At 44.9% G+C, this 23,105-nt stretch overlaps 1 protein-coding gene across 1 annotated transcript in view; it reads right to left on the reverse strand.

Annotated features, from left to right (window-relative positions):
• The window catches only part of LOC138299814 (CMRF35-like molecule 2), an 87,783-nt gene that overhangs the window by 45,090 nt on the left and 19,588 nt on the right, over positions 1 to 23,105 (reverse strand). The window contains exon 2 of the mRNA XM_069238399.1: positions 3,576 to 3,914. Within this exon, the coding sequence (XP_069094500.1) occupies positions 3,576 to 3,914 (339 nt within the window). The remainder of the gene's footprint in view (positions 1 to 3,575; positions 3,915 to 23,105) is intronic.

A 23,105-nucleotide genomic window follows, 5' to 3' on the forward strand; every position in this document is an offset into this window, starting at 1 on the left:
AACCAGTCTGCCACCAACAGACGAGAATCTGACCCCCCAGGGTGAGAGCCTTTGCTCTATAGAGGTAAAAAAAAGAAAAAAAAAGCCTGCTCGGGCAGGTGTGTAACACACCCCTCCCACCAGGATGACCTGCATTCCAAGCCTACCCGCCTTTGGTATGTAGATCAGGCCTCCCTCAGAGGGAGATGCTGATCCCCATGTCCAAGGGCCCATCTGGCACCTGGACAGGCGGGAAAATTAGCTATGCAGGAGGCGTGTTGAATTTCCAGGCAGGACACATCCCTCATGTGACCAGCCTGAAATGCACACAGCCATAGAAATTCCACCATCTTGTGTGTGGTGGAATTAGGAATTAAAGGACATGGTGAGGCCCATTCCTCAAAGGAAGTGGTCATCTAGGATGTGTAGTGACCCCAAGAGTAGGTAGCCCATTGGCTACTTCCTTTCACTCCCCTTTATGCCCCCTAAATTGAGTGGTACCCCCTGATACCAGATCCTCAGATCTTCGCTGGACACAAAAGAAGGAGTGGACAAGAAGTCTTCTGAACCCGAGAACTGAGGAGCATGTCTGACTTGGTGCCAACCCTATCAGCCTATATGCCTGCTGCACTCGACCCTCTACGGAGCACCTGACCTGTCTTGCAGCAGCAGCCTCAAGAAGCACCTGACCTGTCTTGCAGCAGCACCCTCCAAGAGACCAAGAGAGCTGCCAGTGCTTCACAAACCACTAAGAAGAACTCCCTTGGAGCAGAGGAGCTGCTTCCATGCATCTGCAGGCAACGCAAGAAAGAACTGTGAGGGTCAGGACTGCCAGACCCCGACACCAGACATCATCACTGCACCCAAGCTGCTTAGGCCAAGCTGAAGAGGACCAACGGTGTCAACATGGTTCCCAGACCCTCTAGAGATGAAGCCCACCTTGTGTTTACCCATTGTGGACTTCCCAAAGGCACTTACAGCCTTTTTCTGCAAGCCCCCCAGCTAACCGCAAGCACCCCCTGCACTGGTACCCGATGCCAAAAGACATCACTTTTGACTTAGATTTTCATCTTTCTGATTGCAGTTCAATTATGATACTGCAAGGCACGTGGGAAAGTTATATATTAAAGCACACTCTGACTATGAGGCTTCTACAAGCCGTAAATTTGAGCTACTGAATTTGGCACACAACACTGAAAAATATTTAAAAGAGCATCAATCACCACCTAAACCACATGGGCTCTCATTTCTTAACAAAGCGCTATTTGTGCAGTTTACACAGCAGCACAGATAGCTAATGGTGTGAGCTTGTGGCAAAGCACAGGGTGTAGAGCAGAACCAGGGCATTGTTTGCATTAGTTTCACTGACCTGAAAATGCAGTTTCTCATGAGCACTAGCGCAATCAACTTCCTTTAGAATACTGGCAATATTTTCTTTATTTATTTAAAGAACCCAACAGTGAAGGACTGGGGTACTATCAGGTGTGGGAGCAGTGGACAGCAGTCAAAGCACGAGTCAGCTGTAGCCAGGGAGGGGCTAATGGGTAGGAGAGCAATAGAGGATTTTGGAGAGGGTGGGGCTTAACCAAAGATATGGTCTGAGGGGGTGGGAGAAGCAACCGGTAATAAGTAATTTTGCAAACAAACAACACCAGGCACAAAAGTGTAAGTCTGCTCCCCAGTGCCTTAATAACCACTTTACCGCACGTTTGTGGAAACAATGTGTTTATAATTTAATGACGAAATTAATTTTCATGAACGCATTCTAGATGCAGCTGAAGAGTAAGTTGAAAAAAATAAACAGCAGATGGCAAACAATGTGGCTCCCTGCAGATACCAGGAGCTTCACAGGGAGTTGTTAAACATGGGGCTCTTTTGACGTGTGTCTGGTTAGGGGCAGCCATGCTGCACTGTTAACATCTGCTTCCACAAGCTGGGCTCCAACCATGAAGAGTCACTCACTGTCTTCATTAGGCACAAAAAAGAAGGTATACAGAAACACAAAAATGCTGACTTCGATTTTATAAGCTCCTTTCATGAGTGCTTCCGAACAGGCACTCGTTCTCGACCGTGTTGACATAAAAGTGAACAAGCTGCACCAGATAAGACGGTGGGATGTTGGTGATAATATAAAAGCAGGACAGAGGGTGGTGTGGTGTGGCAGAGGGTGGGAAAGCAAGCAGAAACAGCTAGGACGGGGGCACCACAAGCGACGTACAGCAATGGCAGTGGTGAATTAGGGACTGCAGAGACACGCAGAAAGTTGATAAACAACATGAACATGCCTTGTTAAAGAAGCATAATTTTAAAAGGCTTACGCCCCTGCTGCAGTTGTCACAAATGTACTACAAAGCCTCGTAAACCAGTTCCTGAGGGATGTAAATGGTCTTTTTTAGGGTTGAGCCTGCGTTGCATGCACTTGCGCATGCGTTTCGCTTGCGAGACACTTTAGGAGTTAGAAAAGGGTTCGGAGCCCCGTCCATGTCACGTCAGTGTCTTTCATTGGTTCGTGGGCTTACCTGTTAAAATCTACTTGCTTTCATTAGTGGAATGCACGCATACGTCATGCCTTTTCCGGTGATTACCCCTCCTCGAGCGCAGTGACCAAGTACTGAAAACATTTGAGGCTCGCTGTTTCCCATCAGGTTTGTGGACTACTTTTTATCTTTTGTTCGCAGCGCAATCTCGCTTGGCAGAAGTCGAGCACTTTGCATAACATCGACCCTGTTACATAGTTAATTGCACTTTTGTTGGTTATGTAGAAAATTGCACTTTTGCCGATAGGTTTCACTACGAGTGAACTGTGACAGCGCGATCTCGCTGTTTTTTCCCATTCAATGTGGCAAGAAAAATCTGGTTGGGAGTTTACAACTGCTAATAGCTGTAACTCGGAGAAATGAGAGACCCTATTGCATTGCAAATGCTTGATTAAAGACCTGTGAAATACTCGGTGAGGCTGAGTTAAGAGGCCAGATACTGCCCACAGAACCCACAGCAGCTCAGGGACTGTGTGTGCGCCCTGGAAACTGCATCAGTTCGGACTGAGACACATGAAAGGGAGGGGAGCTGCTAAAGCCTGCTGTGGGCACATATCATACTCCCCAAACGGCAGCAAGACGACGGACTGCCAGAGACTGGGAGCAGTGGCGCTCATGGAGGAACAGGGGCACTATCATGGGATGAAAGTAGCTGCTGGAGAGGAAAAGGGACTGGGAGGAGGATGGGCAAGGAAGGCGCAACAGGCAGACTGTCTGGGGGCTCCAGGAAGAGCTTTTGGAAAAAAAACAGCTCTCATGTGGAGTGTTCAAACAGAAATAAAAAAGTAGATCCATGGGAAGGACACAAGTACTTAGTCCCTGCTCTGGGGAAGGCCTAAACACAAGAGGAGGCATGACGAATGCAACAATGGAGCATGCACATAGGAAGCCCTTGGGCAGGCTGAAGCCTATAGATTGAAATCTACATCTCTCTTCGAGACAGCGCAAAAAAGGGTAGGCTGGCAGCGTGTTGGGTTGTGACTGGCAGGAAATGGTTATGGAGAACGTAACTGGATACAGTAAGCATTGGATGGGCTATTCAACATGACCTGGACTCACCTTCGGAAATACGCAGGACTATTTGCTTCATTACCAGAACTTCTTTTGTGTAATATAAATACACTCCGCACCAGTACACTCCTGCATCCGGCTTCTCTAGCTTCTGAACCGTGACAGATATCCGTTGTGTTTCTTTGTTGTCACTTATAAGGGTCCTTCCGGATGTGGCCTTTACTCGTGGCACACCCCTCTGCAGTGATGTTATGAGAATAGTATCACAAATGTTTCGCCCTGTCTCTCTGCACCATATTTTCCCGTAATTCTTATAATCCTCTCCATAGCCACAGTGCACAGTCACAGTCTCTCCTGCGCCGCGTTGTATCTCCTCTGTGCGCTGTCCTGAAAAACAACAAACTGGTTAGACCGCCGGAAGACAATTTGTCTGCGTCACTTGGGGAATTATCAATCAGCATGAAATTGAGTTATTTACATAAGTATTGTGAAGGTGGCCGAGCATGACGTTAATGCGCAGAGGACTTACAGTAAAGAGGGTCCGGGGTCAGGTGTCCATTAAATTACGTGAGGTATAAGCGATGTCAGGACTTCCTGTCAAGCCTCCCTCTCTCCCACCTCAATGGTTGCAGCTCCGGGCTCATCCACTGCCTTGCTGCAGGACGCCTCATCAGGACCCTGAAGAAACATGAGCCCTATCCTGATGGACCTCGGCTGGCTGCAGTGCAGACTGACCATTCCGGTGACGGGAGGCCAGCTACTGAAGGCCCGGGGCTGCGCCTGGTGCCCCTGTCACTCTTCTAAGCGCCCCGAGATTTATGGCAGCAGCCACAGCGGGGACATAGAGAGGGGAGGAGGGAGACAGACGAGAGACAGCGAGAGCTAGGGGAAGACAGTGAGAAGCTGGCGAGAGGTCAGAGAGAAGGTGAAGAGAAAGAGAGGAGAGAGACAGACAATGGATGGATGGAAAGAGAGGGAGAGGGCGAGCGCTGATTTGAATAGTCTTGCCAGGGCTGCTGCCAGCTCCCAGTCAGGCCCTGGTCAGCTCTCCTTGCTAACCTGCAACACTTTCAAAGTCAACTGCACTAGCTGCAAAACCACCACAACTAGCACCCGGGACTACCTGGCTCAAAGGCTCCCGACCTCAGGTGTCTTTCCGCAGACCCACAGACAGACGCCATCAGACAGGAGGCGAAGAAGTGCAAAGTAGAAAAAAACAATCACAATTAGCCTTCTCCATCTGTGCACTCATAATTGAGAAAGAGCTGAAGACACACTCCTTTATGGAAAACTACACCACGATGAAGTAAAAGTCGACCTCTACTCTTACTAACTGATTATCTTGATCATTACCTCTCAGCATATACTGTGCTCGGTGGCCTCTAGGCTTGGTTTGCAACATTCAAGTACTGGAAACGTGCATAGGCGCCTTGGGCAGGGTGCTGACTGTGTGTGTTGTGGTGTCAGAAAGGCAAGATGGTGGAATGGGGTTTCCTAAAGATAGCAGAAATGCTGAAGGCTCTCTCATTTTGACCCTTCACCAGGAGCAGCTCCTCCATTAGGACGGATGAGCATCACCCCTCTGTCTAAAATGTCCCCCAGGGATGAAAAATAAAATGGTAAAAAAGTTAATTTATTAACATTTTATTTTCCATCCTCTCGTCCTGAAGTGCGTGTCAGGAAGGGGAGGGCCACTGCTGCTGAGAGGCAGCAGTGAGCAGTGCATAGTTTAAAGTATGCATGTCACTGGCCAGATGTCTTGCGATGGCCAGTCAGACATGCACATTTGAAACTTATTTAACCTAGCTGTATTACGACAGCTGGATTAGAGAAAGCACAAGCCTCCAGTGCTCTTGAGAGCACTGAGATAGGCAGCTCCCTCCAATCCTGGCACTGCTCTCATGCTGGTGGCCAGCATGGGAGCAGCGCCAGGATTGCATAAGGGAATTTGCTGGAGCCCGAGGAGACCGAAGCGAGGAGAGCATTGGACGTATTGCAACAAGCAAAGCAAGTGGTTTTTTTTTCTTTTTATTTACACACACCACTCACCTTGCATGCATGCACATTCGAACACCACATTTGCCCGCGCCCTAAACCCACTCTGCCTACATGCCATCAGTCCCTGCCCTAAACAAGATATTTTCAGACAGGTCATCTTCTAGACTTGTATATCTTTATATACAAGGTTTGTTATTGTATTTACAGAGAAGTGTATATGAGGAGGAGGTTTACACATTTAAGTTACTCAGTTTCATGGTAAGGCATTGCCACTGTCATGGGACAATATAACTAGGACCAGGAGCCCAGCTCTGAGAAAATAGGGAGGAATAGTAGATTTGAATTTAGGTTTCTGACTAGATGCTGTACTTTGCACAAGTTCGAGCAGCAAGGTGCAGTTTGAATTTGAGATCAGCGGTGAAGCTCAAATAATTGAACAAACAGGACCAGTTTGAATAAAATGTCTAGGTGTGAGGACTAGGCAGACATATTTGCCCTGGAGGGGAGATCTTCTGGGGTAGAGGAGGAGGAATTCAGTGTATGCAGTATTAAGTTTCGGAAATTTAGATGTTGAATAGCTTTGAAACTTTCAAATGAAGCTTAGCATACTGTTGAGTCCATTTGTGCCAAGCGGTTCCATGTAGAGTGTGAATAGAGAAGGCAGTAGCCTGACTGCTCTCGATTGCACTCTACAGGCCTCATTCACAAGGTCCTAACAGCACACTGCACCCCCAGAGCATCATCTTTGTTTGGTGCTCTTGTGGCACCTTGTGTGGCTTTTCTTGGCCTTGTAAATATGGCACCCTTTCACGCATAACTCTGCATGAAAGAGGCACTCCATGGGTGTTGCTGTGGGTGTTCCCTCACAATACCCATGGAACCTGATGGAATCTGACGCATTCCCAGATTTGCAAGGCTGGGAATGCATCAGACTCCGATGCCACCTCAGGGGTGGTATTAAAGTGGTGCAACAGGGAGAAATAACATTATTTGGAGCAATGTGAGCTGCATTCTGCAGCACTTTTAGAAAGAGGAAAAGGTCATTAAAGATTGTTTATGTGCAGGAAGGTCCCTGCACTAGACAGCAGTTTGTGCACCAGCACTGAGGAAAGTACAAGGATGCGTTGAATTTCTGTAAATACGACGCATCCCTTCACTTTCAAAATGACGCCGCGCGGCGCAGCAAGCTGGCTTGCAGCGCCACGCTGCATCATTTCCTTGTAAATGTGTCCCTATGTTTTTAGAGGTAGAGCCCGGGATCAGGTGTCAGGAACGATAAGAACCAGTTCAATACTTGACCCTCTATGGACACAATTTTTACCCTGTAAACAAGATGGAAACAAATATCTCATGGTCAGTAATTCAGTAAATCGTTCACATGTCCGTCGAACATCCAGAGCATGTCACATTAAAATGAAGATACGAAAGAGCGGCACAGCAATCTGGGATCTAGCTGGATCTTCCTTTTTTGTGAGTTGGCATATCAATGCCTCTGGAAGTGTGAAAGTTTTATTATTTCATAAATTACAGCAGAAATACACTGCCATCATAAATAATGATTAAACCAGAGGAGGTAGATGAACAGGAGCATACATGCTTTGCAGCGTTCCATTTGTAAAGTACATACCTCCAAGTCCACAGCCTAAACACACTGTAAGTAGAACTGTTTCTCGAAACAAGTCGCCATGATAATGTAAGGTCTGTGACAAGGAAGAGGCATGAAGTGGTAATGCAAGTAGAATTAGTCATCTGAACACAATCACATGTGGAGGCACAGCGTTGCTCCATCTTGCTAACTGTGGAAAGCAGAGCCCTGCATGAGTGCCCATACAGCATGTGCACTGGCAGTGTTTTGTTGCAGGTTTGAGGGCTCATTCACATGTTGAGGTATGACATTGTTTGTAAAGAGATGATATTGGATGGATAATATGCACCAAGACAGGTATGTTTCAGAGGCCCCATCAAGGGCACTGGCTTCCTTTTATTTATTGGTTTTCTGCATCTGTGGTTGACGATATAGGAAAATAAATCCCTCTCTCCAATACACATGATCAAGGAGGTGGAACTCTTGGGGGATGTCAAGATGGATAGAGATAAATAGAGACATAAAGAGAGAGAGAAAAAAAGAGAGAGCGTTATGGGAGGAAAATGGGAGCAAAGGACAGAAGGGGGAGAAAGAAACTGGGGAGAGCAGCCAAATGTTTGTACATGAGATAAACCTGATAGAACGGAAGAGGATGGCTTTTGTTGACAGCTTCAGTATCTTTTGGCTGCCATTTTCAAAGAATTTGTGCATTAGGCGCCATTAGAAGCAGTGATTTGGGCTAGGCTAATATGACATTCTGGAGACAAAGAGATGTCTAGGTGGGTACATGGCGGTGATTCCAGGGGAATAGATCTTATACCTATTCTGGCATTATAGAGAACAAAATCTTTTTTTCTGGGATGGGGCAAGGCCAATTGCAGCTGTAAGGTTTATCGAAGTAAACCTTGTGAGCCATGACGTGTTCACTGGACTGTGGCATGACTATGTTGCCATTAACCCCTAAGTGAATGGCAGGTCTTGCAAGGGCATCTGAAGGTTGGCAGTGTGGTATGGCTGTCTCAAAAGACCCTGGATCCCGCTGCCTAAAGGTGTATATAAAGGTTCACAAAGTATTTGCAGCTATGTTATTTGACCTTTGTTGAGATGTGTTGTGGTGGTGACATGACCTTGTTTCATGGTACTCGAATTAAGGTATTTTCAAGCACACCTCCAGGCCAATTAGGGGGGGACAGATGTGCCCCCCTTTGGTTGCCTTTGGCATGTCAAGGTATCTTCACAGTAACTAGGTAATGGCTGTTTGGACAGGCACTGCACCACTTCTGTAATCCTAAATCTCTTTTAAGAGCATGCAGAAAGTAGTCAGCTTCTTCACTGACACAATTCCAGTAAGAAGTGATCTTGCAATGATGGAACCCGAGAGTAGGAAAGTCCTCCTTATTGCCCTGGTCACCCCCAAACCTTTTGGACAGATACTGGTGGTTACTGACTCTTGGCTGTGCCCTGGGAACTGCTTACCAGTCTCAGGGCCAGTGCATTGTGTAAAGTGGATATGCAAATTAGGCTAATTGTAATTGGCAGTATCAACCTATCTATAAGTTCCTTATATGGTAGGGCATGTAGGTTTAGGGACCACAGCATAGGTAGTGCACCCATCAGTGCACTGCTGAGGTGCCCAGTGTAATTTTAAATTTTCTAAGAAATATATGGCCCCAAGGGGGGAAGTGTGGCCCTTGAATTCCGCGGCAACAGTTACTTCTAAAAAGAACATTCTAAACCCAAAAGGTCAAAGGAACTTATGATATATGTCTTTTTTATTCAATTGTTAACGTGATTGATTTAGCAAACTTAGGTGCTCCTAAGATAACGGTCAGTGAAATGTGATTAGTGTGAAAAAGTGTCTAGTGTTATCTACAATATATACAATTTGTGATTAAAAATATATAAGAGAAAGAGTGAACTTCTATAGGACTCCTTCAATCCAGGTGTCCTGAAGTCACTCATTACATTCTGTAATAATCCAAAAGAATTAATGTTGACGTTTCGACCCCAAAAAGAGAACCAATAAAAAAGGGTCATCATCATGACAAGATTCATGTTTGTACAGGTAGCACCTAAAATAAAAATAGATTCAATCAGTCTTCGCATTTAGCTGAGCCATATGAGTGAACAAAAGAGGATATCCCATTAGGGACTACTTACCCTCATCAGAACAAAAATCAAGCTTCTATTTGTGTTGCGTCCAATTCACAATTAATGATTTCTCTACATGAAAAAACATACAATAATCTATTATACTTCCTATTGATCAACCTTATTATTAAGAAGATAAACAGGTAGTGAGCCAAATCTGTTTCCCTCCACTCACCCCAGAATCCAAGCCAAATTCTTTCACTCATTGTAGTTATATGAAAAATGAGTCTTATTCAATGTGTGTTTGCCTTTCACACATCTGTGGGAATTGTTGTAAAATTTGCAAAAACAACCCCTACTTCCACCTACAAAGAGCAATGAAAAAACCTGTATCAACGATATTACTGACTTGGCTCTAACACAATAGGGAAAGTCCCTAAAAACTTGGCCAAACCAGGGATCACCTGCAGGTATCATGATTATTATTATTGTATTGTTCAACCCCAATATCCTCAAAGAGGCCGAAATATATAGCAATGCTAGTGCACTAGCTAATCGTTATTGTTCGTAAAACGGTGAAAAACATTTTTGGGCTGTATAATATCTAAAGTTATTTGTTATAACTTGATTTCAGCCCGAATGACTAAATATCTAGCAGACCATAAAATGTAACATGAAACCGTGTTTGACACTAATAATGGTGGGAAGAACAAAACTGAATAATGTAAGTAAATAGTGAACAACTTCTAAATTCATGCCGTATGTCACTCACTGTATTGTACAGGCATCACCTAAGATCGAATCTGTGCCCAAAACGATAAGATACTATGATCCCATATTTAGTGACATTACAATCTCTGATCTCGTAGGTAATATGTGTATTCTTAAATCAAATCTGTGACAAGACAAGAAAGTATCATAAAACAATTTTTTGTGCCAAAACCTAACATTTCCATAATGTATCATTGTTAGAAATTGGATCTTTGGTTGACAGTCAGGTTACCCCCTGTTCAAGCAAGGACCCTCACTCTAGTTAGAGTAAAAGAGAATCACCCTCAGCTAACACCTGCTTACCCCCTTGGTAGCTTGGCAGAGCAGTAGGCTTAATTTCGGAGTGCTAGGTGTAAAGTATTTGTACCAACACACACAGTAACTTAATGAACTCACTACAAAATGACACAGCACAGGTTCAGAAAAATAGGAAATATTTACCTAAACAAAACAAGACCAAAACAACAAAAATCCACAATACACAAGTCAAGTTATCAATTAAAAAGCAAAAATAGTCTTTATGTATTTTAAAACACACACTAACACTGTTAGCGTGAAAATGTACCTTGGGTGCGTCAAAAATAACCCTGCACGGGCGAGTGTGTGTCAAAAAGGGCTTGCAATGCGTCGATTTCACTCACGAGCGAGACCTTGCGTTGTTTCTCCTTTCGTCAGGTCAGGGCGTGTCGTTCCTTCTCTCCGCAGGACAGTGATGCGTTGATCCGGTCAGCACTCTCGGGTCCGGCAGGCCTTGTGTTGTTTTTACACGCCCAGCGGTACTTGCGTCAGAAATCCAGCTGCACGATGTTAAAAAAACCACGCAGCGTGGGTTGCGATTTCCCAGCCTCCATCAGCGATGCTGCGCATCGTTTCTCCTGCTCCATGCGTTGATTCTTCGGTCACGTTTCCAGCGAGCGTCGATTTTTTGCCGCAGAGCCGGCGGTGCGTCATTTCTTCAGCCGCAGATCGGAGTCACGTCGATCTTTTCCCCGCACAGTGCTCTGTGCGTGGATTTCTTCCTCTTAGGCTGCCAGCTTCCCCTTTCAGGGTCCCAGGAACTGGATGGGCACCACAGGGCAGAGTAGGAGTCTCTCTAGAGACTCCAGGTGCTGGCAGAGACAAGTCTTTGCTGTCCCCGAGACTTCAAACAACAGGAGGCAAGCTCTAAATCAAGCCCTTGGAGATTTCTTCTCAAGATGGAAGGCACACAAAGTCCAGTCTTTGTCCTCTTATTCTGGCAGAAGCAGCAACTGCAGGATAGCTCCACAAAGCACAGTCACAGGTAGGGCGGCTCTTCTTCCTCAGCTCTTCAGCTCTTCTCCAGGCAGAGGTTCTTCTTGTTTCCAGAAGTGTTCTAAAGTCTGTGGTTTTGGGTGCCCTTCTGATACCCAATTTCTCCTTTGAAGTAGGCCTACTTCAAAGTAAAGTCTCTTTTGAATGTGAAATCCTGCTTTGCCCAGGCCAGGCCCCAGACACTCACCAGGGTGTTGGAGACGGCATTGTGTGAAGGCAGGCATAGCCCTTTCAGGTGTGAGTGGCATCTCCTCTTCTCCCTCCTAGCACAGATGGCTCATCAGGACATGCAGACTACACCCCAGCTCCCTTTGTGTCACTCTCTAGTGTGAGGTGCAACCAGCCCAACTGTTAAACTGGCCCAGACAGGGAATCCACAAACAGGCAGAGTCACAGAAATGGTATAAGCAAGAAAATGCTCACTTTCTGAAAGTGGCATTTTCAAACAAACACACAATCATAAAATCAACTTTACTAAAAGATGTATTTTTAAATTGTGAGCTCAGAGACCCCAAACTCCAGATGTCCATCCGCTCCCAAAGGGAATCTACACTTTAATCATATTTAAAGGTAGCCCCCATGTTAACCTATGAGAGGGACAGGCCTTGCAACAGTGAAAAACAATTGTAGCAATATTTCACTGTCAGGACATATAAAACACATTACTACATGTCCTACCTTAACCATACACTGCACCCTGCCCTTGGGGCTATCTAGGGCCTACCTTAGGGGTGTCTTATATGTAAGAAAAGGGAAGGTTTAGGCCCGGCAAGTGGGTACACTTGCCAAGTCGAATTTAAAGTTAAAACTGCACACACAGACACTGCAATGGCAGATCTGAGACATGATTACAGAGCTACTTATGTGGGTGGCACAACCAGTGCTGCAGGCCCAGTAGTAGCATTTGATTTACAGGCCCTGGCACCTCTAGTGCACTTTACTAGGGACTTACTAGTAAACCAAATATGCCAATCATGGATAAGCCAATTACATACACATTTTGTAGAGGAGCAATTGCAGTTTAGCACTGGTTAGCAGTGGTAAAGTGCCCAGAGTTACAAGAACAGTAAAATCGGAGTCCAGCACACATCAACAACCTGGAGAACAGAGGCAAAGAGTTAAGGGAGACCACGTCAAAGATGAAAAGTCTAACAATCATGAACTAAATACTTAGTAACCTTGTAATCTCTATTCTGAGTTCATGTTTCGGTCAGATAGATGATGTTTTGTTACATAGTAACCCCAAAAAACAACTGGTGTGAATCGAGCGAAGATGGAGACTTACTACTCGCTCCGTAGATGGACGCCAACTGGTAAATTTCCTGCTCTACAAACCCGGCTACATTAAATGGAAACAGTTGCACGTAGCGTCCTCGCGGAGGAGTCGGAATACCCTCTGGTGTCCAACGCCATTGGAAATTCACAAAACTTTCAACAACTCGCACAAGCCTTACCCGGGAAACATCCCATTCTGAGAACGAGTCGCTAACCGACACATTAGTGTAGTGAACTGAAAAGGGAACTATTTCATTACTGCTGAATCAAAAATATTGAATGAATAAAATGAAGAAACAAGCAGCTGACACGGAGGACATAGACCCAAAGGGTACAAAGTCCCTTATATAAACATGAAGGAAATTTGGCTCCACCAGAGTTAAAAAACGGGGCCCTGAGACTGCGCAAAGATAGATGCAAAGACAGAGATCGAAACATCCATCACACAGCAGACACGTAAGTATATCAAGTCTACTCTCTATGTGGTGAATCTAGAAAAAACAGAGGCATTCCTATTGAACAGTGATTACGGGCCCACAGAGTTGAAATAAAAGCCCGTGCAGGAGGATACTTGGGTCCCTTATCTATGTGGATCTGTGTAGTGAATCTAGACTAAACAGTAGCATCCATTTTCTAACAGTAATAAAGGGCCCATAAAGTTGGAATAAAAGCCTGAGAAGGAGCAAGATAAGGAACAAATTAGGTAACCTATTCATTCATTCACAGGCAACAATGGCCAGTCACTATATATATGAAACCGCAAGTGAAAGACCAATTATAAAAGGTCTTTATGTACAATTGCAATTAATATGTGAAAATTAATGTCATAGCCAACAGTGAAGTGAATATTTAGAAAAGGGCTTAATATTTCATGTACTATTGTAATTGATCTTCATACAAAAAAATATATATATATATAATGTGTTATTGTCACAACTATCTATGGAAATCAAGAACTAACTCACATCATGTATAATAATGTTCAAAATGTTCATAATTAGATTATCAACTATAGTCCATTTGATTCATGTCACCTAGAAAGATGCTGACTGATGCCAGTCCTCCAGACTATTGAGACCTCTTGCCACTGTCCCACATCTCTCTATCCAATACATTTCACGCTTGAAGAGTAGCTTTTCCTTTTCACCTCCACAGGGTCCCATTTTCACTTGTTCCACGACTTGCCATATTATTTCCTCGCTGCTGTGTCCTTGATTTAGGTAATGCTCCACAAGTGGTGCTCCCATGATTTTACACTTACTCCTGTTTTTATGTAGCAGAATTCTACACTTCACTTTTTGGGTTGTCTTTCCTATATACAACAAATCACAGGGACACCAGATTGCATAAACAACGCCTTGTGTGTTGCAATTAGTGAAGGAATTCAAGTTGACCACATTATTATCAAAGGGAAATTCTTTTGTATTCAAACTTAGTGTGCATGTCAAACATTTATCACATTTGTGATGCCCTAGTGCAACTGGAAGACCCCATATTGTGTTGATGGAAGGTTGTGACAAATGTGGGAATGCTGCTTTCATAATGCATCTTTCAGATTTTTTCCTTTTTTGAAAGAAAATACAGTAGAGTTAGATCTTTTTCAGTCAAGAAATCCCTTACTAAACCCCGATGTTTATTCCTTGCCTCATAATCAGCCATAAATAGATTTGCTAAGTCTGGAGCAAAGCTTGCTCTCATCGCTACACCTTTCACTTGATAGTAAAAAAGGTGTCAAACTGAAAGTAATTCTGTGTTAAAGCAAGTTCTGTCAGTGTTACAATAAAGCACGTGGGTACATGAACTGGTTGTGTACGTGTGTCCAATACACCTGTAATGACCCGTAAAGCTTCTTGTTGGGCAATGTTAGTGTATAAAGACTATGTCCATTGTAACCAACAGATCTGTAGTTTTGTAGAAGGACATGTCCTCAAACATCTTGATTTAATGCATGCTGTCTCTTACATATGAATTTGTCAGTGGTACAAAAGATTTCAGGAAAAAAAACACATATTAGCAAAGTGGTTCCAAAATGGTACCACATCCTGACACTACCGGTCTGCCTGGAGGATTGTACAATCTTTTGTGTATCCAGGGTAGAGTATAAATGACGGGAATTCTAGCATGTTCCACATTAAGAAACTGAAATTCATTTTTGCTAATGAATCCTTGATCAAGTCCCAGTTTCATTACCTCAGCAATTTTACATTGCAAATTCTTAGCCGGATCACTCTTGATTTTAATGTAGCAGCTAGTTATCACTCAATTGGTTTAAAATTTCTTGTTGATATTCTGTAATGTCCTGCAAGACTATACCAACTCCCTTATCAGCAGCTTTGATCACTATGTCCGGATTGTCCTTTAGCTTTTTTAATGCCAAATTTTCCTCTCTTGTCAGATTATATTTGGCATACTTCCTCTTCCTACTTAGGGTATCCACTTCCTTTAAAACATCTTTCTCTAAAGTTAATATTTCGCTAGGCATAGTGTGCGAAGGGGGTGTAAATGTTGATGGGGGTCTTAAACGTGTTGAATCTTGGGGACTACTAATAGGAGATCTCCCGTAAAAGTGATTGAGACGCATCTTTCTGTAGAATCTTTGTAGTTCGAGCTATACCTCGAAGAAATTTATGCATGCTGTTGGCACAAAAGAATGGCCCTTGCTAAGAATTGATATCTCATCTGCCGTAAGGCTGTATTTGGACACATTAAAAATGGGAGCCATGTCCTCGGTACTAGTCTTATGTAAAGTGTCATTAAGCAAAACTTGATCTTGAGAATAAGACCCATTACCAGGTTTTTTTTTAAACTGTTTGAGTGGCTGGCTCAACCAATTGATTAAGAGCACTAGACTCTGCTATTGTTAATGTGGCTCTGTCTACTGGTGTTTGATGTGGAATGTGAAGCGAGGTAGAAAAAGGGTCCTGTTCCCTCGACAGATGGGCATCAGTAGTACCGGGTTGTGGTTCCATCATGGTTATGTTAAGTCTGAATCTGAGTAACACATTTTTCACTTGCAGGAACAATATTAGTTGTATTCCCCATGAATTCTGCTGACGTCTAGTCTTCCGTTCCCCGTGAGAATCTCAGCCAAAACCTCGACCTCTGTTTCTGCCTCCGCTCCTCCTTCCTCTTTTTCTCACCATTTTATGAACAATAAGGGATCAGTTTACACTAATAAGCTAGTTCACTAGCATTGCTATATATTTTGGCCTCTTTGAGGATATTGATGTTGAACAATAGAATAATAATGATGATACCTGCAGGTGATCCCTGGGTTGGACATGTTTTTAGGGATTTTCCCTATTGTGTTACAGCTAGATCAGTAATATCGTTATACAAGTTTTTTTCATTGCTCTTTGTAGGTGGAAGTAGGGGTTGTTTTTTGCAAATGGTATAACAATTTCCACGGATGAGTGGAAAGCAAACACACATTGAATAAGACTAATTTCGCATATATCTACAACAAGTGAAAGAATTTGGCTCAGATTCTGGGGTGAGTGGATGGAAACAGATTTAGCTCCCTACCTGTTTATCATCTTAATAGGTTTGATCAATAGGAAGTATAATAGATTATTGTATGGTTTTTTCACGTAGAGAAATAATTGATTGTGAATTGGACGCAACACAAATGGAAACTTGACTTTTGTTCTGATGAGGATAAGTAGTCCCTAATGGGATATCCTCTTTTGTTCACTCATACATGGCTCTGCTAAATGTGAAGACTGATTGAATCTATTTTTATTTTAGGTGCTACCTGTACAAACATGACTCTTGTCCTGAGGACGACCCTTTATTCATTGATTCTCCTTTTAGGGTCAAAATGTCAACATTAATTCTTGTGGATTATTGCAGAATGTAATGAGTGACTTCAGGACACCTGGATTGAAGGGATCCTCTAGTTCTCCCTTCATCTTATATATTTTTAACCACAAACTATATATAGTAGATAACACTTGACACTTTTTGACACTAATCACATTTCACTGCGCCATTATCTTAGGAGCACCTACATCTTCTAAATCATATTAACAATTGAATAAAAGTGATATATTTCTTAAGTTCCTTTTACCTTTTAAGTTTAGAAGGTTCTTTCTAGAAGTAACTGTTGCGGCGGGATTCAAGGGCTACACTTCCACCCCATGGGGCCATATATTTCTTAGAACATTTACATACCCTAGTCCTGGGGTTACTCAGTTTGCCTCATTTTCTTTATGCAGTGTCATTTTAAAGGCAGGCCTGCCTTGCTGGCTACTTTTAAACTAAAGTTAAATGCAAATACGACTTTGGAATTAAAAGTTCTTCCAAAGTCTTAAACAACCTTATTTTTACATATACGTCATCCCTAAATTGTGCCCTGTGTGCCCCTAGGGTTGGGTGCCATGTAACTATAAGCAGGGACCTTATAAACATTGTTTTATAAGCCCTGGTGAGGTAAAATAGCCAAACTCATTTTCCCTCACTATAGTGAATGGCCTTCATAGACTAAAATAAGCAGACTTTATTTTAATTAACAAAGTCCCCGTGTCAGATACCTCGAGCTTGATTTAAAATTAATTGTTATAATAAATCCTACAATTGTTGGATTTAATATAACTAGTTCAGGTAAGGAGTTTTAAACTCTACCTGAAAAGTTGCCAACTTCAGCTCTGTAGTGCCCTTCTCTGATTGGCCAGCCTGCCTTGATGAGGTGTGAAGTGGTCTGGGCTGAACTCCAAGGATGTGTCTGGGGGAGGAGATCTGCCTCAGCGGATGTGGATGCTGGAAGGGGGGAGGGGTGCCAAACTGGTCTTCAAAGGCAGGGAAGGATATTTGGAGCAACCCAGCACCTCCCTTACATCCTGCAACCCCAGATAATTATGTGCCCTCTTGATTAGGAGAGGGCAGGAGAAGGGTGTGTTTAGAATTTTTTGCGACACCAGTGGGTGGGCTCAGCCAGAACTAACCTTCAAAAATCATTTTCAGCCATGTTGGATTTTTGAAGAATGTTGCTCCCTGGGACTGATTTTTGCCACACTTCCCAGAAAGTGGTCATCACAGGGGGAAGGTACCCTGCCTCTGATTGGACAGCCAGGACCCCTCTGTTTTTCACCCAGGAGCAAGGATAAATATGGCAGAGCTGCACCCACAACTCAGATCCCTACAAGGAAGAACATCAGAAGAAGATGGACTGCCCTGATGGACCCCTGACCTGCACCTGGACACTGCACTCTGAAGGACTGCACCAGCTGCACACTTGGGCTTCACCACAAGAAGGACTTTGCCTGGCTTCAACATGTTCAAGGAGGGACTCCCTGTTTGCTACAGGTGAAAAATTGCTAACCATAGTCCCCTGTCTCAGATCCTGAAGAAACTGACCTGGTGACCACTGTTCAGTGGCCGTTTTGGAGTTTGAGCCAGGTGCATTCTCAGAGTTGTAGTTCACACCCTCAAGGAGCAACTCAGAGCTTCTGGAACCTTGGGGTGAGCTGTGGACTCCTAAAAGATCTTAAAATACCTTCTTGAAGAAGATCCAGAAGTTTGAAGAAGATTGGAGGGCCTTTTTGAAAAAGCTCTATAGAGGGACAGACCCGCCGCAGTGATCCTAGCCGGCTTTCCTCAACCGCGATACGGCCTGACTTGCAGGTTCATCCAGCTGAAGAATTCTCCGAAAAAATTACTAACTCCGAACGTAGAAAGTTTACTGGGACCTCCTGCGCAGTCTATCCGAAGAGAGCTCCAGGGACGTTGGATCAAGATTCAGGTTCGGCCCGGTCGAACGATTTTCATCTCAAAAAGTCATACAAGTTCGAACGTAGAAATCTTCACTGAGGTCTCCTGCGATGTGTATCTGAGAAAGGGCTCCAGGGAGGTCGGATCGGACTGGCAACTTTGTCCCGCTGAAGAAAATCTTCAAGAAAACGACCAAGTGCGAAGGTAAACTTTTGACCGAGGCCTCCAGTTTGCTGTAGCCAAGCAGGGCTCCATCACGGTTGGCCTTAAACTTTGACTTTGCCCTGGTTGACGTGCAACCAGAAAACCAGATTGGCGTTATTCTATTTAATTACTATTTTTTGATACTTGAATGCTTTACACACTTTGGGTCTGATTACAACTTCGGCGGAAGGGATTTCTCTGTCCCAAATGCAATGGATATCCCGCACACCGTATTACGAGTTCCATAGGATATAATTGACTTGTAATTCTGTGGGCGGGATATCCGTCAAATTTGGGACAAAGTAATCCACTCCACCGAAGTCGTAATCAGGCCCTTTGTCGCCTAACTTAAGCCTTGTCGCTCGTTGCCAAGCTACCAAGGGTTGAGCTGGGATTAATTTATTGAGACCCAACTGAACATAGTGGGGATTAGTGACCTATTGCTAAGTGTAAGTACTCACCTGCCTTTACCAATAATCCACTTTCCAACATATTTGGTGCGCAGTGATGGGATCCAGTACTTGTGTTCAGTATCACACTACAGTTTTAAGTAAAGCAAATTGAAATCCTTTAAATTGTCCATGTGCAAAAATTGTTTTTTATTTTTTATTTAGATTAATTTCCGTTTTGTGATTTTTCTAAATTCTTGATTCCAATTTTTGCAAAATGTTTTTGTTGACACAAAACTAGGGAACCATGGAGCTTGATCTGGCTGGCTTATCCACAACAACAGTAGTCCAGCTTAGGGAGTTGTGTACTGAGAGAGGGTTGCCTGCAACCACTAACCTCAGAAAGAATGTTTTGATTAAATCCCTGACAACCTGGGTGAGGCCCAAGAAGAAGACACAGAGGAAGCTCCAGGGGAGGAAGACGTAGGGGAGGATGCCAGCTCAAACCACTCAGGGGAGGGAGGGCATCTGAGCCTGGGTGAGGATAAGCAATACATGTCCTCACTGCACACTGATACCAGGGCCATACCCAAAGATAGTTGGGGGTAGGAGGTCCCTTCAGAATGAGAGAACCAGTCCCTTAGAGAAAGAGAGATTGAGGCCCAGCTAGCATATATCGCTTTGGAAGCAGAGAAGCTAGCCCTGAAAAAGAAAAAGTGGGCAAAGGAAGAGAAAAGAGATGGTGGCAGCGGCAGAGAAGTTGAGATGTTCAAGGGTGGGGTGTTTTGCCCCAGACTACCCGGGGGGGTGGTTCCTGCCTATGTAGATGGGGATGATATAGACAAATGGCTGGGAGCCTTTGAGAGGGCCCTCCAGATGAGGAGAGTTAAGGCTCAATACTGGGATTCACTTCTATAGGAGTTGTTCCCCAACTCTGGGAGGGACAGGCTTCTGACCTTAAGTGGGGAGGAGGCAGAATCGTACCCTAGTATGAGGAGGTGCTTAACAAAAAAGTTTGGTCAGACCACAGAACAGTATAGGCTCAAGTTTAGGGACACCCAGAAGACAAGTACCCAGTCCTGAGTTGATTTTGTGGACATCTCATTTAAGGCACTAGAGGGCTGGATAATGGCAACAAGGTAAGTACTTTTGAGGGGCTTTACAATCTGATTATGAGGGAGCACCTTCTAACTTATTGTGCCCAAGAGAAGCTCCGCCAGTATCTAGTTGACTCTAAGTTGACCAACCCCAGATAGCTGAGGGAGGCAACAGATGACTGGTTAAGAACTAGGGTTAACCAGAAACCCCTAGGGTGTGACCAGACAAAGGGAGGACATGGTTCTTCTCAGAGGAAGAACCAAGGGAAAGATGACAAAAAGTCTAAAGATTCCTCACAAGAGGCCCCAATACCTTCTCAGGGTGGCAGAGCCCCGAGCCAGGCCACTTCGAAGGGGTACCAGGGTACCATTATGATCCTGTTAAGGCAGGAAAGTTTCAGGAGCTTGCTAAGGGTGGCAAGTGTTTTGAGTGTCCTCAACCTGGACATAAAAGAGGAGATGCTATCTGCTCCAAGAAGCCCCCACTGGTGGTCAGTCCCATGGGATTGCTAGTGTAGGTGTGGAGGTGGAAGTTGGCACAGGGCTGGGATCAGGGTACACAGAGGTCACCTTATTGTCTGTGGGTGGGGTGGAAATTGCAACTATTGCCATCTTACCTCCCAGCATGGAGAGGTATAGGCTGAGACCTAACGTCAATGGGACTGAGGTGGAAGCTCTGAGAGATAAAGGAGCCAGTGTGACATTGTACACAGAGAAGCTCGTTTCCCCAGAGCAGGTCTCACCTTGTGTCTTCCACCAAGTAACATACGTAGATAGCAGAACCAAACTCCATCACATGGCCATTATGAGCCTGGAATGGGGAGGTGTGGCTGGCTCTAAGAAGGTAGCTGTAGCTCCTGCCCTCCCAGTAGAATGCCTGCTGGGAAATGATCTGGAAGCATCTGAATGGTCAGAGGTGAAAGAAGGGTCCATACACAGATGCTGGACCTCCCTGAATGGGTGTATGCTGTGACCAGGTCACATGCCACACAACAGGAAAGTGCTGGACACTTGGACCCTGGAACAATGGGCCTTGCCTCCAAGAAAAGGAGAAAGGGCACTGTGTCTGGCTTGCCAGCCCTCCAAGTACAGAGAGTGAGGAGGAATCCACACCTGAGGGGGAGGATCTGACCTCTGAGGGAGGGCACCTTCCCCTGCACTCTCTGCCTGACTTGGCAGAACTGCAAGGGGCAGGTGGGCCCACCACAGAAGAATTGTACCAGGGACAAAGAGAGTGTCCCACTCTTGAGGGCCTGAGGCAGACTGCTGCCAGGCAAGAACAAGGGGATACCAGTGGGACCCACAAGGTTTATTGGGAGGATGGAGTTCTCTACATTGAGGCAAGGGACCCTAAATCAAGGGCAACAATGAGAGTGCTGGTCCCCCAGAAGTATAAAGATTTCCTCCTAACATTGAGCCATGATATCCCCTTAGCTGGACATTTGGGGCAGACCAAAACCTGCAACATGGTGATCAACCATTTCTATTGGCCCCACATGTCAGAGAAAGTCAAGGAGTTTTGCAGCTCCTGTGACACCTGCCAGGCTAGTGGCAAGGCAGGGGGCAAGCCAAAGGCTCCCTTGATACCGCTCCCAGTAGTTGGGACTCTCTTTGAGAGAGTGGGGATTGACATTGTTGGTCCCCTAGACCCACCAAGTGCCTCAGGTAACAGGTACATTTTGGTGGTTGAGGACCATGCCACCAGGTACCATGAGGCAATACCCCTCAGAACAGTCACTGCTCTAACAGTGGATAGGGCCCTACTTAGTGTGTTCACCAGAGTGGGATTCCCAAAGAAGGTGGTCTCAGATAGGGGCACAAATTTGATGTCAGCCTATCTGAAAGCAATGTTGGATGAGTGTGGTGTTACTTATAAGTTCACCACCCCTATTATCCCCAGACCAATGGTCTGGTGGAAAGATTTAACAAGACCCTGAAGGGCATGGTCATGGGTATGTGTGAAAAACTCAGGAGGAGATCAGATGTTCTCCTCCCATGCCTGCTGTTTGCATATTGAGCGGTGACACAGAAAGGGGTTGGATTCAGCCCCTTTGAGTTACTGTTTGACCATCCTGTAACAGGCCCATTGTGCTTGGTGAGAGAGTCTTGGGAGAAGCCTCTCAAAGAATCCAAAGAGAATGTGCTAGACTATGTACTGGGCCTGCAGTCACGCATGGCTGAGTGCCTGAAGAAGGCAAGCAGCAACCTGGAGGCCAGCCAAGCGCTTAGGAAGCTGTTGCATGACCAGGAGGCTACCATGCCTGAGCATCACCCAGGTTAGCTGATATGGGTTTTGGAGCCTTTGGCTACTATAGCACCTCAGGCCAAATGGACTGGGCCCTATCCAGTTTTGGAAAAGAAGGGTCAGGTTACCTACCTGGTGGACCTTGGCACCCCCGGGAATCATCTTAGGATCCTGCATGTCAACAGAATGAAACCCCACCAGGATAGGGCAGACATGACCATGCTTATGGTCACTGATGAAGGGAAGGGAGAGGAGAGTGATCCTCTGCTAGACCTCCTTTCCACAAATGCACAATATAGGTCAGTGGAGGGAGTGGTACTCTCTCCCAAGTTGACAGCTCAGCAGCAGAAAGGCTGCAGACACATTTTGGAGCAGTTTGCTGGCCTGTTCCCTCTGACCCCTAGACTCACCAATTGGTGTGTCCATGATCTTGACACTAGTGACAGCTTACCTGTCAAAAACAAGCTGTACAGGCTCTCTGACCAGGGCAAGGCCAACATCAAGGCTGAGGTGGCTAAGATGTTGGATCTCAAGGAAATTGAGCCCTCTGATAGTCCTTGGTCCACTCCAGTGGTACTCGTCCCCAAACCTAATCACCAAGGGAGGAAAAAGTAATTAAGATTCTGTGTAGACTACAACGGTTTAAATGTAGTCACCAAGACTGATGCTCACCCCATACCTAGAGATGATGGGCTCATTGATAGGTTGGAGGCTGCCAAATTCCTGAGTACATTTGACCTGACCTCAGGGTACTGGCAGATTGTCTTAATTCCAGGAGCTAAGGAGAGGTCAGCATTTTCCACACCAGAGGGCCACTTTCAGTTCAAATGATGCCCTTTGGCCTGAAGAATTATCCTGCCACCTTCCAACTGATGGTAAACAGAGTCCTTTCTGGGGTGGAATCTTTCAGTGCTGCTTATT

This window comes from Pleurodeles waltl, chromosome 6 (genome assembly GCF_031143425.1).
Source record: "Pleurodeles waltl isolate 20211129_DDA chromosome 6, aPleWal1.hap1.20221129, whole genome shotgun sequence".
Taxonomy (NCBI): Eukaryota; Metazoa; Chordata; class Amphibia; order Caudata; family Salamandridae; genus Pleurodeles; species Pleurodeles waltl.